Source organism: Chenopodium quinoa, unplaced genomic scaffold (genome assembly GCF_001683475.1).
Source record: "Chenopodium quinoa cultivar QQ74 unplaced genomic scaffold, ASM168347v1, whole genome shotgun sequence".
Taxonomy (NCBI): domain Eukaryota; kingdom Viridiplantae; phylum Streptophyta; class Magnoliopsida; order Caryophyllales; family Amaranthaceae; genus Chenopodium; species Chenopodium quinoa.
In genome coordinates, this window is record NW_018742418.1 from 2,566,566 (window position 1) to 2,579,860 (window position 13,295).

Below are 13,295 nucleotides of genomic sequence, written 5' to 3' on the forward strand. Positions count from 1 at the left end.
CGAGTGTTTATAAATTTTGTTGTAAGGTTTTAAGCATTTAACGACGTGTTTGGACCGTCTATCAATTGGCGCCGTTTCTGGGGAATGACGTAGTTGTTTGCTATAGTTGTTGAGTCTATTTCATTTTATTTGAAAAACACAACAAGATTTTCCCCTTTTTGGCTACATTTGTAGTCGTGCTACTAATAGTTTCTTTTGAGATTGTATGCATAGAGCACGTGGTCGTTCTCTAGTGTCATTTGATCCGGAAATAGAGAGGACAATTACGAAGATAAGAGTTGCTAGGAGTTCCTCAAGTCCTTTAAGATAAGAAGAAGAACAAGAAAAAATGGGAGAGAACCCAAGAGTGGCGTTGAAGAAATTAGGGATTCCGGGTGCATATAGGTTTGAGAGCGGGATTGCTCCACCTACAACACCGGCGAATGATTTTGAAATTAGACTGGCAATGATCACTTTTATAGAGAGGTTACAATTTAGTGGGGCCAAGCACGAGAGTCCTCTAAACCACTTCAAAGAATTTGAGAAGTATTGCAACACTATTAGAGTGAATGGAGTTTCACAAGAGTTCATTCGTTTGAAGCTTTTTCCCTTTTCTCTCATAGGGCGTGCCTTGGAATGGTTGGATAAAGAAGTCAAGCCAAACTCATTAAGGACATGGGATGAGGTTACTAAGGAATTTATATCCCGGTTTTACTCCCAAAAGAAAACAGCGGAGGCAAGAGCACTTATCCAAAGTTTCAAGCAAAGATCCAATGAAAGCCTCTATGAAGCTTGGGAAAGGTACAAGGATTATCAAAGGGAGTGTCCTCACCACGGAATTCCTACCTACCAAATCATTCAAATCTTTTATGGTGGTCTAAGCCCTCAAAGGAAGTCTTGTCTTGATGCGGGAGCCGGAGGACCCATTATGAACAAAACGGAAGAGGAAGTTGTGGATATCATTGAAGATGTAGTGAGGCATTACATGTATTGGCAAGACGGTGAGCGAGAATCAACAAGTAAGAGTGGATCTATGGTTTACTCCTTTGACCACCTCAATGCCATCAACAACTTATCCTCACAAATCTCAAATCTATGGAAGGAGATGACTTCCATCAAAGCCAAATTAGAGAGTGCTTCGTCTTTAGCACCTATTCTTCCCTCCCAAAATAAGGGGAGAGGTACATCTTCCAACTCTTCCCCTCTTTCTACTTCCAATAACATGCCTAGTGGATGCTTGTTTTGTGATATATGTGGTTCGTATGAGCATGATTCTTGTAATTGCCCTCATGCTTTTTCGGATGGATATGATGATTTTGATAGTAATGAGAGTGATCATGTGAATTATGTGTCTAATAACAACAATGGTTCAAGGTTTGATAATAAAAGAGGCCAAGGGAATAGGAACTATCACAACCAAGGAAATTTTGACAACTATAACCAAGGTAGTGGTTATAGGAACCGAGGAAACCAAGGTTTCCGAGGTAACTATAACAATCAAGGTTATAGTGGCCAAAATCAAAGCCAAGGTTATGGTCATCATAATAAAGGTTATGGTAACCATAATCAAAGCTATGGCCAAAATCAAAATAGGGGAAATTTTCAAAAAAAATGCTCAAAGGGGTCCCCCACCCGGTTTTGCTCCAAAGACCCAAGGTCAAGGTGATAATTCCTATGCTCAACCTTCTTTTTCTTCTAGGTCTAATTTGGAAGAGATAATTGAAAATCAAACTAAGATTTTGAACACATACATGATAGTTAGTGATAAGAAATTCAATGAAATGATGACACATAGCAAGATGCTTGAAACTCAAATCACTCAACTAGATAACACTTTGAAAGAGAGTACTAGTCATACTTCTCTACCCTCTTAAGGGATTGGACCTAAGAAACCGGCCTATTCTATCACTACTAGGAGTGGTAAGGTCCTTGAGGAGAGTATTTCTAGGAAGAGTCAAGAAGGTGAGAGGGTGAATGATTCATTCAACGATGATGAGCATGATGTGTCTAGCAAAAAGTGTGAGGTTGCTAATGAGAAGGCCAAGATAGGAGAGAGTGTGCAAAATGATGTGATCAAACCCAAACTTCCCTACCCACAAAAGTTCTTGAGGAGCAAGATTGATGATCAATTTGGAAGGTTTCTTGACATGCTTAAGGAAATTCATCTTTCTATCCCTTTCACCGATGCTTTGAAACAAATGCCAAACTATTCTAAGTTCCTTAAGGAAATTTTGAGTGGAAAAAGAGAGTGTAATGAGGTTGACTCGATGAAGGTTGGGGAGTGTTGTTGTGCTCTTATCCACAATGACTTACCCAAGAAGATGAAAGATCCGGGAAATTTTTCAATACCTTGCAACATCAATGGAAAAGTGTTTCAAAATAATCTTTGTGAACTTGGTGCTAGTGTTAACATAATGCCATATCCCGTCTTCAAAAATCTTAAGCTAGGTGAGCTCCTCCCAACTAACCTGACCCTACAATTGGCCGACCGTTCTATTAAGTTCCCCAAGGGTAGAATTGAGGATGTCCCCCTCAAGATAGGAGAGTTCACTATCCTTGTTGACTTCATTGTGCTAGAGGTTACGGAAGATGACAACATTCCTATCATTTTAGGGAGACCATTCTTAGCAACTTCGGGTGCCTTGATAGATGTGAAGGGTGGCATTATTACCTTGTGTGTTGGCAATGATTTGGCTAGTTTCAAGCTTAAACCCATACATGAATCCCTTTCTTTTGTGCAAGGAATTATGTGCATAAATTCGCTTCATTTGAATGATATGCCTTGCACTCTTTTGTTGTCTACTAATGATGCCATTAAAGGTTGTGACAATGCTTCTATAATCATTGATATCAAATTGGTTAGTGATGGCAAGAAAGAGACCTCATGTCTTGAGGATGTGATTGAGATGTCGGATTGGTTTGGACTTTCTTTGAAAGATGATGTGAGTAGTGGCATCGATGGTATGGAGTTCTTTGCCTTGGGAAAGAAGAAAACAAAGAAGAGAAAGAAAATTCCCAAGAACAAGAAAGAGAAGTTGAAGCATAACAAGTTTGATCCGGTTTTTATGATGCAAGATGATATGTCTCATGATGTGGTTTTGCCCAAGCTTGGCAATGACTTTTCCCTCTTCTTCACTTTGGACAAGGTGGCCTTCTTTGACCCTTCATGACTTGGAGGTAGGGTTGAGCTAAGGACCTTAAGCAAGCGCTTTCTAGGAGGCAACCCGGCCCTTTAACTTTTCTATTTTCATTTTAATTTTCGTTTCTCTTTTCTTATCTTCTCTTTCTTCACTTGTTTTTGTGTTTATATTTGTAGGGTGTTTTCATGCGATTTGGATCCTTTTGATCAAGCATGAGCATCATTTGGAGGGGTGTTAGGTGTTTGTAAAGAGAGTGTACTCGATATTCTCTGATTTTGAGCCAAGTGATAGAAGGTAAATGCAATGAAGAATCCTAGAACGAGGTTTTAAGAAGGAGTAAGAGGCAAAACAGGGGTGCGCGGGCATGTAGAAGGAGTGTGCGGGAGCTCCAAATAAATGCCGAGAGCAAATCAGCAGTGCGACCACTAGCATAACCTACGCACGGGAGCGCACGAGCCCAGCCGAGGCTTTTCCTTCTTTCTTTCATTTCTTTTTCCTCATTTCTCACTGTTCTAAATTTCGACTCTTACTCTTTCTCACTCTAAACTTCAAACCCTAACTCCCAAATATTCCAAAACATCATCCTAATTCACAAATTCCCCTCACAAATCCATCAATTCCCACACAATTCTCCTCAAATTAACCATTTTCCATACTACTACTCACCATTTCTTCTTCTTCAAGCTTCAATACATTGAAGCTTTGGGGAATTTCGAATTTTGGTAATTTGGTGCTCCAAACTTGGTTAATCTCACTTCTTGTATGGTATAATCATCTTCTCTACTCTTATTTTAGCTTGCTTTATCATATTTGGATGAGAATTTGATTGTTTCATACTTGTGAATAGTAGTAGTATTGATTTTGGGTATTTTGATGATTGAATTAATAATGTTGGTTCTTGTGGTTGTTGTTTACTAATCTTTCATGCTTAACAGTAGTTGTTGTTGATTGTTTAGCATTGTTGGTGACACTTTGGTGAAGTTTTGAAGTTAGGTATCATCTCCTTGTTGGGTGATTGTAGTGGTAGTATTGTGGTGGTTGGTAATATTGGTGTTGGTGGTGCTTGTGATTGTTAAGTTGAGTTGTTTGGTTTTCATCTTTGTGGATTAATCATGTCAAGAATTTTGAGATCTTTGTCTTCGAAAAGGAGGACGGGGAAGGAACCCCAAGTGAGGATTGAAGAGCCCCGGAATGAAACTCAAACACAAAACTCCAATGAACCCTTACCTCTACCAACTCTAAAATTCCAAAACCCATTGCACAAACAAATTCACGCCGACATCAAAAAGAGAATCATTAGACCCTTCCGCCATTATCATAGAGATGACATGATCAAATTGGGCATAAATGAGGATTTGTAGATTCTTTTTGGAAACCTATAGATAGGCACATTTGTAAATTCCGCCTACCGAACATATGTCGAGCCTACAAGGGAGTTTCTAGATTCTTTCTCCACCACTCCAATTAGTGATGCCGACTTTGAATATCCTTCCAACTTTTCAATGTCCCTGATACCCTTTCCCTCCGAGAATTCAATGAGGCCCTTGATTTTAACCCCGATGCCGATCTTCTATTCCCGAGCATGAATATTTCAATGGATATGCGAAGTTTGCTTGGTGGAATGCAATTTTGGGGAAGAAGCAATTTACCGCTCGCTACTCTTTGGCTAGTGACATTTACCAACCATGTCTTCGAGTTTTGCATAGGATTTTGGGGCATTCGGTCTTCCCCAACAAGATTTGGGTAAAATATCCAAGATTGATTTGATGGTTCTTTGGTTAGAAACAAGAGAAGAGTGGCGAGGGAGGTTGAACGTGGGTAATCTCTTCATGGGGAGTTGTGTATCTATGGTGGGAGGAAGGAGAACGGGCGAGATTATTTGTGGGAGTATGGTAACTAGGTTGGCTTCAAGGCTTGGTTACTCCTGCTACCTTGCTTCATGCACTCTCGTTGGTGATGCAAACGACATCTACTTCGACATCCCCTAATTTAAGCAAGTGAACTTCATTACAAAGAATGGTGATGATGATGTAGTTGATTGGTTAGTGAGGCATGAGCGTCAGTGCTATCTCCTAAACCCTTCTTTGATCTCTTTGCAAAGGGATGCTCTGAATGTTTGGTTTGTACCTTTGAGCAACCGGTTAGCGGATGTTGAGGAGGAGGATGAGTATGATGATGATGATGAAAAACAACGACAACAACGACACCAACATCAAGACCCTAACCAAGATTTGGAGGCTTTGCAAGCACAAATGACGAGCTTGCAACTTGGCTTGGAAGGCATGTTTGAATAAGATTTGGCGGCTATGCACACACAAATGAAGAGCATGCAAACTGGCATGCGAGGGATCATGGAGATGCAACAAGGTATGTTTCTCCAACAACAAGCTTTGTTTGATGCGAGCGTCAACCGGGGCGAAATCACCCCCGCGGTCAATTATCCATATTTTCCGCCACAACACGGTCCTGTACCGTCTTGGGGGGGGTGATGGTAAGCCCACATATCCATTTTTGCAAGGTCCGCAAGGACCTAGTACTGAGTTGCACTCTTTTCCGAATGAGCACGATAACTATGATTACCGTGTGCCCGGTAGGAGTGACTATAAGGGTGATCCTAACTACCCCTATGTCGATCCCACTCACCCCGCCCCCCTTGAGTCGCCCCCACAATTTACTCCCTTGACCTCTTGGCAACAAGACAACTTTCGAGGTCATTATGGTTGGCCACCCGGTTATACCGGGGGATGGGATCCCTATGGACCCCCGTTCGGTTTTTCCTTTGATAGGAGGATGCTGATAGTGGGGCCGGTCCTAGTGGACAATAGACCTCTAATTGTGCTTTTTCCTCCATCTCTTTGATTGTTGATACTTTGCTTTGTATGATGGGATGTTGAGATGATCTCTTTTAAGCTTGGGGGGACTTTTCTTCTTTGTTTATGGAGTGGTGTGGGTGTCTCGCCTTGTTGTGCTTGTGCCTTATTTTCTCCCTTGAGGATGTTGTTGGTTGTTGTTTTGATGATGATATTTCTTGATGATTCTTGTTGTTTTGATTTTTAATGATGTTTCTCAATGATGGTTCTTAGTTTTTGATTAATTTTTTATTGTTAACTTGAATAATGATTGTGCTCCCTTTCAATCCAAATCCCATGAATCCAAATCCCTATAATCCAAATTCTTTCTAGATTAGTGTATAATTTTATTTTGTCGTTTTTGTTTTGAAGTTACTAACATTTTTCTTTGTGTATAGTCTATTTTCTTTCTCTCATTTCCATATAGATCTCGCTATGCTTCTTGAAGCAACATGGAGGTGTAAGCTTCTCTTCGCTTCCTTTATAAGTCTAGCTTGGATCGTTTGGTGAGATCTCTTTTTTTTTATCTTTTTATCATTCTTTCTTGTTTGCTTCGATTAGGAATAGTTTAGGAAGAGTTGAACGGTTTGAGGATGTTTGCTATTAACACCATAAGGGTGTTTGGGGTCATTGGCTTTGTAGTCGAATGACCACTTGTTTGTCGATTGGGATTTATATGATTTTGCATGCATCTTTGTGCTTTTCTTTTACTTTCCCTATTCTTTTCTTTTTCTTATCCTTTTCTTTTTCTTTCCTCTTTTCATTTCTTTTCTCTTTTTATTCCTTTTGAACATAAAACATTCCATAAATTTTTGTTTGAGGCATTGTTTTATTTTTCTCGTTGCATTCGCTTATGAATTGGACATAATACCATTTGGACTTATATTTTGAATGAATGAACTCCTATACGGTAACGGTATGCATGATTTGAGAATATGCTTGGTTGACTCTAGGATAGAGTATGCTAAGATAGTGTGCTTAGAACTTTTGGGACCTTGAAGCCCTAGTCTATTTGTTTGTGGTAAGAAGGTGTTGCTTCCTATAGTGGATATGAAGCTAATAGTGAGTTTTTGCTACAACCATGTGAGGTTTCATTTTTCTAGCCTTCAACCTTTATTGCTTGAGCGGCACATGGATCCTTGACTATCGCTTACTTTATCTATAACTTAACTTTTATCTCCCGAGAACGCGACCGAACCATTTGAGAAGGACAAAGGCATCTTTTCGGGGTGGTAATTTTTTTTCCTTTTCTAGGATTAGATTTTATATTTATTTTTTTGTTTTGGGTTTACATTTTCCTCCTTGCTAACCACTTGAACCTTATACCTTCTTTTCTAGCCATATCTCTAGCTCTCTAGCCATTTGTTCATTTTTGTCTCCATTTTTTTTTTTTGGTTTTTGTAAAGCATGTGGTCCATAGTTTATTAGTACTTATGGGAGTATAAGTGTGGTTTTTGGTTCTTTTTCTAAGCAAGTTTGTGTTATGTAAAGTGTGTGCATAAAGGCGAATGCAAGTTGAAAAAGTCGTCCATAGTTAAAAGAGGCGAGGACAAAGCAATAAAGTATAATTAAGAGCAATAACAAATGCTTTAAAAATAAAAAAAAATAAAAAAAAACCAAGAAAAGCTCAAAAATATTTTGATGTAAGTGTGATCTCCCTAGTTTAGAGCATTGAGGACAATTCTTCATTTAACCTTGGGGGAAGCGTTCTTACGCTTTTTGTATATATGTTTTTGATTTTTGCTTTGAATAAGCTTGGGGTAGTTGATGTTTTTGTTTGGTGATTACTTGATTATGGTGTTGAGGATTGATCACCCACTACTAGAAAACAGGCAAATTCCAACGGACTAGTTCCGACGGACAAGAAATTCCGTCTGAAAAATCGAAATTTCCGACGGATTTATGTTCCGTCGGATATTTCCGACGAATTCAACAAATCTATCGAAAATCCGTCGGAATTTACAATTTCCGACGGAAATATAGTTCGTCAGAATTTTCCGTTGGCATTTAATTAAAAAAAATTAAAACCTTTTTTTAACAAACCTTAAAACCGGTACCTCTCTTTCTTCTCTTTCTTCCGCATGTGCTCCTTCTCTTTCTCTCTCCTCTTCTCTCCTTCGTTCTCCTTCTTTCTCTGTTCCTCTTTCTCCTTCATTCTCTTTCCTCTGTTCCTCTTTTTCCTTCGTTCTCTTTCCTCCATTCCTCTTTCTCCTTCTTTCTTTCTCTGTTCCTTCTTTCTCCTTCGTTCTCTTTCTCCTTCGTTCTCTTTCTCCTTCTTTCTCTTTCCTCTTTTCCTTCCCTTTCTCTATTCTCTTTTCTTTTTCTCCATTTTCGTTCTGTTTTTCTTCTTCATTTTTTCTTTTTCCTCGAATTTTCGACAACAAACGGTGGAGTGTGGGCTCGTGGTCATCAACAAACGTATAATCATGGTGTTTACGGTCAATTTCGACCATAAAAATTCCAGATCTGGAGTTTTTATGGTCGAATTTAACCATATAATCCCAATTTCGAGGTTTTGGAGGTGGAATTGAAGGTATGTCTTCGTTTTCTTTCTAATAATTTGGTTTGATTTTTTTTATTTTTTATTTTTTTATTATTGTGGGTTAATTTCGATTTTGTGTGGGTAATGTTTGATTTCATTGTTTAATTTGAGTTTATTTCGTTATTTTTTTGTTTAATTTTTATAGGTTGATTTCGTTATTTTTTTCTTGGTTGTTTTTGTGGGTTTTTTATGTGAATTTTGAGGGTTTTTTTGTGTGATTTTTGTGGGTTTTCGAAATTTTGGTGGTGGCTGGTAGTGGTAGGTGGTTTACGGGGTAGAGGTGGGTGGTTTACGGTGGAGGTGGGTGATGGCGACAGTCCTGGGTTATTATGGGGGTATTGGTGGGTAGGGGGATAAGGGGTGGGCTGGTGGTGGGGGTGGTGGGAAGGTTTTTTTTTTTTTGTTTTTTTAAAATCATTTTCCGACGGAAATTCCGTCGGAATTTTCCGACGAAATAGTATCTGTCGGAATTTTCCGACGGATTTTTCCGGTGCCGGAATTCCACTTTTGACGGAACTTTTCCAACGGAATTTTCGTCGGAAAAGGTCATTTTTCCTACAAATGGTCTTCCGACAACCGGTTTCTACCGAAATTCCGTCGGAAACAGGTTTTTCGACGGAATTCAGGTTGATTCCGATGGAATTTTTCCGTCGAAAATGACCTGTTTCTAGTAGTGACCCTTTGCTTCACAATTTAGGTATACCACCAAATTTCAAATTTTAGCTTACCTTTACCCTTTTCGCCCATACGTTACAACCCTTTCCAAGACCATTTGACCTTTATGGTTGAGTTACAGGTCGGTGGAGGGAGATGGGAGTCAAGCTTATGAAGCGGTTTGCATAGTCAAGATGCCAAGTAGCCCTAGAATCTCTTCTTTTCCGGTTCCTTCGAGGAATCATTGAGATGCTCGCTAGAGGTGGATTTGAAACTAGTAGGGAGAACGCGGTAAGATTGTTTGGGATGAAGGTGAATTGTGTCTTATTAGTTCTCTATGCTTAGCATATTTTATGTTTCAATCAACCTTGGATATCTTGGAATGTGCATTCCCTTATTTGTTTAGGAAGTTGTGTATTCATTTGTATTTGGTCATTTGCAAAAGTCCATTTCAAAAGCATTTATGTTCTTTTTCCTTTTATGTTTTACCTCGTTTTACTTTGAGAGTTATAGGTTAAGCTCTTTGGAAACCCTTACGAGACCTCACTCGCGCGTCCTCATTGGCGACTTTGGGGATTTAAGGGCTTGTTGTAGCTAAAAACAACGGTGGTTCCTACGAAAGTGAGTTAGTGTATATTCTTGTCCCCTTATTTTCCTTTTCCTTTATTTTAATAAATCTTTCATCCTTCTCCTACTTGCTTCTGTTTTTGCTCGAGGACGAGCAAAAGTTTAGTTTGGGGGAGTTTGTTAAGTGCACTCAAATGGCATTATTTTGGGATGATTTTAGTTGCTTTAATAGTTTTCTTTACTCTTTTTCCCATAGTTTTAGTCTTTTATTCTCTAGTTAGTCTCATTCTAGTCTTTTCAACCTTTTTCTTGCATTTTCGTGGATTTTATCATCTTTATTTTCCCTTTTACTTATTTTCCTTTCTTTATTTTTAGGTTTAAAGTGAAGTCCAAGGCTCTTCATGGTGATTCCTCGGGTTAGAAGATGCTCAAAGTGCAAGGTGGAAGCTCTCATATAGCTCACAAAGCAAGGGATGACTCACTCCAAGACTTGATACTTGCGCCCTCATGCTGCGCTCTCATGAAAGTATGGTGTTGAACCCACCGTAAACTCATTTTGGGACTGCCATCCCTAATGATGATCAAGAGGAGCGCACCTCTTGCATTGAAGAATGCACGGAGGAAGTCCCCTATTCTAGTGGCGCGGGCACACAAGGTGGTGGCACGAGCGCGCAAACTCCACGTGCGGGCACACCACCTGAGCTCCCTGTTCCGTACCCCATTTTTCGCGACTGCGCATTCCAAAGAGAGGGCACGCCTGTACGGGTTTCTTTTAGACGTCTACTTTATTTCTCCTTAGTTAGTTATTCTAGAGAAGGAATTCCCATTCAAGTCATTAGAAAGGCTAGAGAGAGAAGTTTTGGAGTTAGTTTTCTAGTTCTTAGATTTTAGAGAGAAAAACTTGAGAGAAGAGGATTTCTAAATTTCATTTCCTTCTACTTTGAATGCAAGCACAATTTCATTGATTTGATTAAAGTTTTTAAGATTCTTCTTCTTCTTAATTCAAAATCTTTTGCAATAGATTTTGATCAATTGTTGCATTTTCAATTTTATTGATTAGTTTGATTTGCAATGATGATGATGATTTTGATTGTTAGTTTAGTTTTGTTCTTCAATTCCAACATGCTTAGTGAGTAGATTTCTTGCTAGGGTGATGGTGAAGCATGCATAAATGATGGATTATTGCTAATTGATGGATTTTAATTGATTAAATGTTGTGATTAAATTGGTTGATAGAATTGTGCATGTGGTTGAAAAATTAAGGAGTAGCTAACCTTGATTTTCAAGCTAGATTGCATTGTATTTCCTAATGACACGAACCATTGATTTAGAGATGGCAATTATTGATTGAATTTGATTTGTGATTCTTCTTGCTAGTCATTCATAGAGGAAACCTAGCTTGAATTCTAGGAGATAACCCTTTGAGTTCTCTTGATTGCAATTACTATCCTCCTTTACAACATTTGGTTGATTGATTTCCCCTCAATTGGCATACCCATCTTGATTGTATGTGGATCCTATCCCTAGTGCTTTTGATAGTGAATTTCCTCTTTAGTCTAGTTGTTTGAGACCATAGTTAGTCATTTTCAACATCCTCCGTATTCTTCGAAATAGCTTGACTTTAGACTATAGTAACCTTCCTCCCATTCCTCGTAGTTTGACACTTGACTTACTCTATACTTGGTTCAGGATTGGTCGAGTGTTTATAAATTTTGTTGATAAGGTTTTAAGTATTTAACGATGTGTTTAGACCCTCTATCAGCGTACCGTTAAGTATTTTTTGTAACTTTTATTTAAAGTAAATAGTTTAGTTATTTAAATAATTTAGTTCAAAGAATCCCATGAAGTGAAGGCCTAAAGGAGCAAGATGGATGGAGATAGATCTATGAAGGTTCATGTGGGAGCTTTTCAATTCTAGTTTTCTTAGGACTAAGGGGTCATACTATGTCATGCTTTATTTTATGCATTAGTAGATTTTTCATGTTAGATTTAATTTATGTTGATTGATGAGGCGCTAGAGTTCACTAAATTAATCACAACATAATAAATCTAGGTCCCGGTAATATTGAGATTGCTTTTCCAATTGAAAACCCAACAACCTTTCGATAATTAATAATAGGTCATGCCAAAGCTGGGTGTAATTTTTATATCTTAGGTGACTTGGGGTAAATCAAGTTTTACAATTTTAATTGGTTGTACTTAACAAGGTTACCTAAAGAGTTTAAGGGTAATAATTAACATGTGATGGTTAATTATTCAACCAAGAGTTACAAGAGTTGTAATTAGTAAAGAGTTTACTCACCTTAAAAATGTAATGGTTTATGGTAGGGCCAAAGTCCGGTCAAATATTGTATAAAAAAAGGGTCTTGGAATAACTTAATTTAATTGGGATCATTTAATTGTTGAATAAAGTGCTCAGAGGCGTAGGCATAAGGAGACTCTTGATAGAGTTGTGCCAATCACCTGCTTGATGATTGCTACTATGGAGCCTGACCTTCAAAAGCGTTTTGAAGACCAGGATGCATATACCATCATGCAAGAACTCAAAGCCTTGTTTCAGAAACAGGCGCGAGTTGAGAGTTACGAGCTCCATCGAGAGATTTTGGACTGTAAGAAGGAGAAAGGTGCAAAAGTTCATGATCATGTTTTCAAAATGATCGGCCTTATTCAAAATATGGAGAAACTAGGGCACCCATGCAGCAATGAGGTGGCTATTGGCATCATTCTCCACTCACTTCCAGAATCCTTTAATCAGTTTATCATGAACTGTAATATGTCTGATGCTGAAAAGACAATGAATGGCATGCTATGCTGGTTAGTGCAGAGAAGCAGATTCCTAAGGACGTTAAGAAAGAGGTTCTTATAGTCTAGAAAGGGAAAAGGTTCAAGAAGAAGGGGCAAGGGGCAAGTGCCAAGAGCAAGGGCAAGAAAGTTGCCAAGGCTCCTAAAAAGCCCAAGGCGAATCCAAAGCCCAAGCCTGCAAGTGAAAGTGAATTCTTTTACTGCAAGAATAAACGACATTGGAAGCGCAACTGCCAGAAATACCTTGACTTCCTCAAGAAGAAGGGAGCATCGACCTCAGGTAATATGTTATAAACATTTTAACTTTCACTTAGGTATGTGATACCAATTTGTGGTGCTAACATTATTCATGTTGTGCAGAAACTGCAAAGAAGTGAGGCTAGCGAGGAAATGGAGCTTAAGGGTGCACAAGAAGTGTTCAAGTGGCCAGGAAAAGCTTCATAGTTTTAATTTCTGATTAGTTATGATGATTTTAGACTTATTTCCAGTTTTGATGAGATAATATTTCAGTTTTATTTGAATACTAATTTGGTTTTACTTGGCATGGACAAGTGTTGATCCATGACCAAGGTAATAGATTATTTTCTTTTTGCTAGTTGTGAGTTAGTTTTATTTTATAACATTAAAAGCAAAATAGATGATTCAAAACCAACCTACTTATAAGATAGTAAGGTTAGGTTACATAAACTAATTTGACATCCGGCCAAAGTTACAATTGGATGGACTCTAATCCACAATTTATTATGAATCACTTGAGAATTA

General features: G+C 38.5%; 1 protein-coding gene across 1 annotated transcript; it reads left to right on the plus strand.

The window, feature by feature from the left end:
- Nucleotides 1-328: 328 nt before the first annotated feature.
- On the plus strand, nucleotides 329-3,149 carry LOC110707993. Its single transcript, XM_021886089.1, has 2 exons — nucleotides 329-1,463; nucleotides 1,855-3,149. Exons 1-2 carry the CDS (start codon nucleotides 329-331, stop codon nucleotides 3,147-3,149), a joined length of 2,430 nt encoding a protein of 809 aa, XP_021741781.1.
- Nucleotides 3,150-13,295: the final 10,146 nt, after the last annotated feature.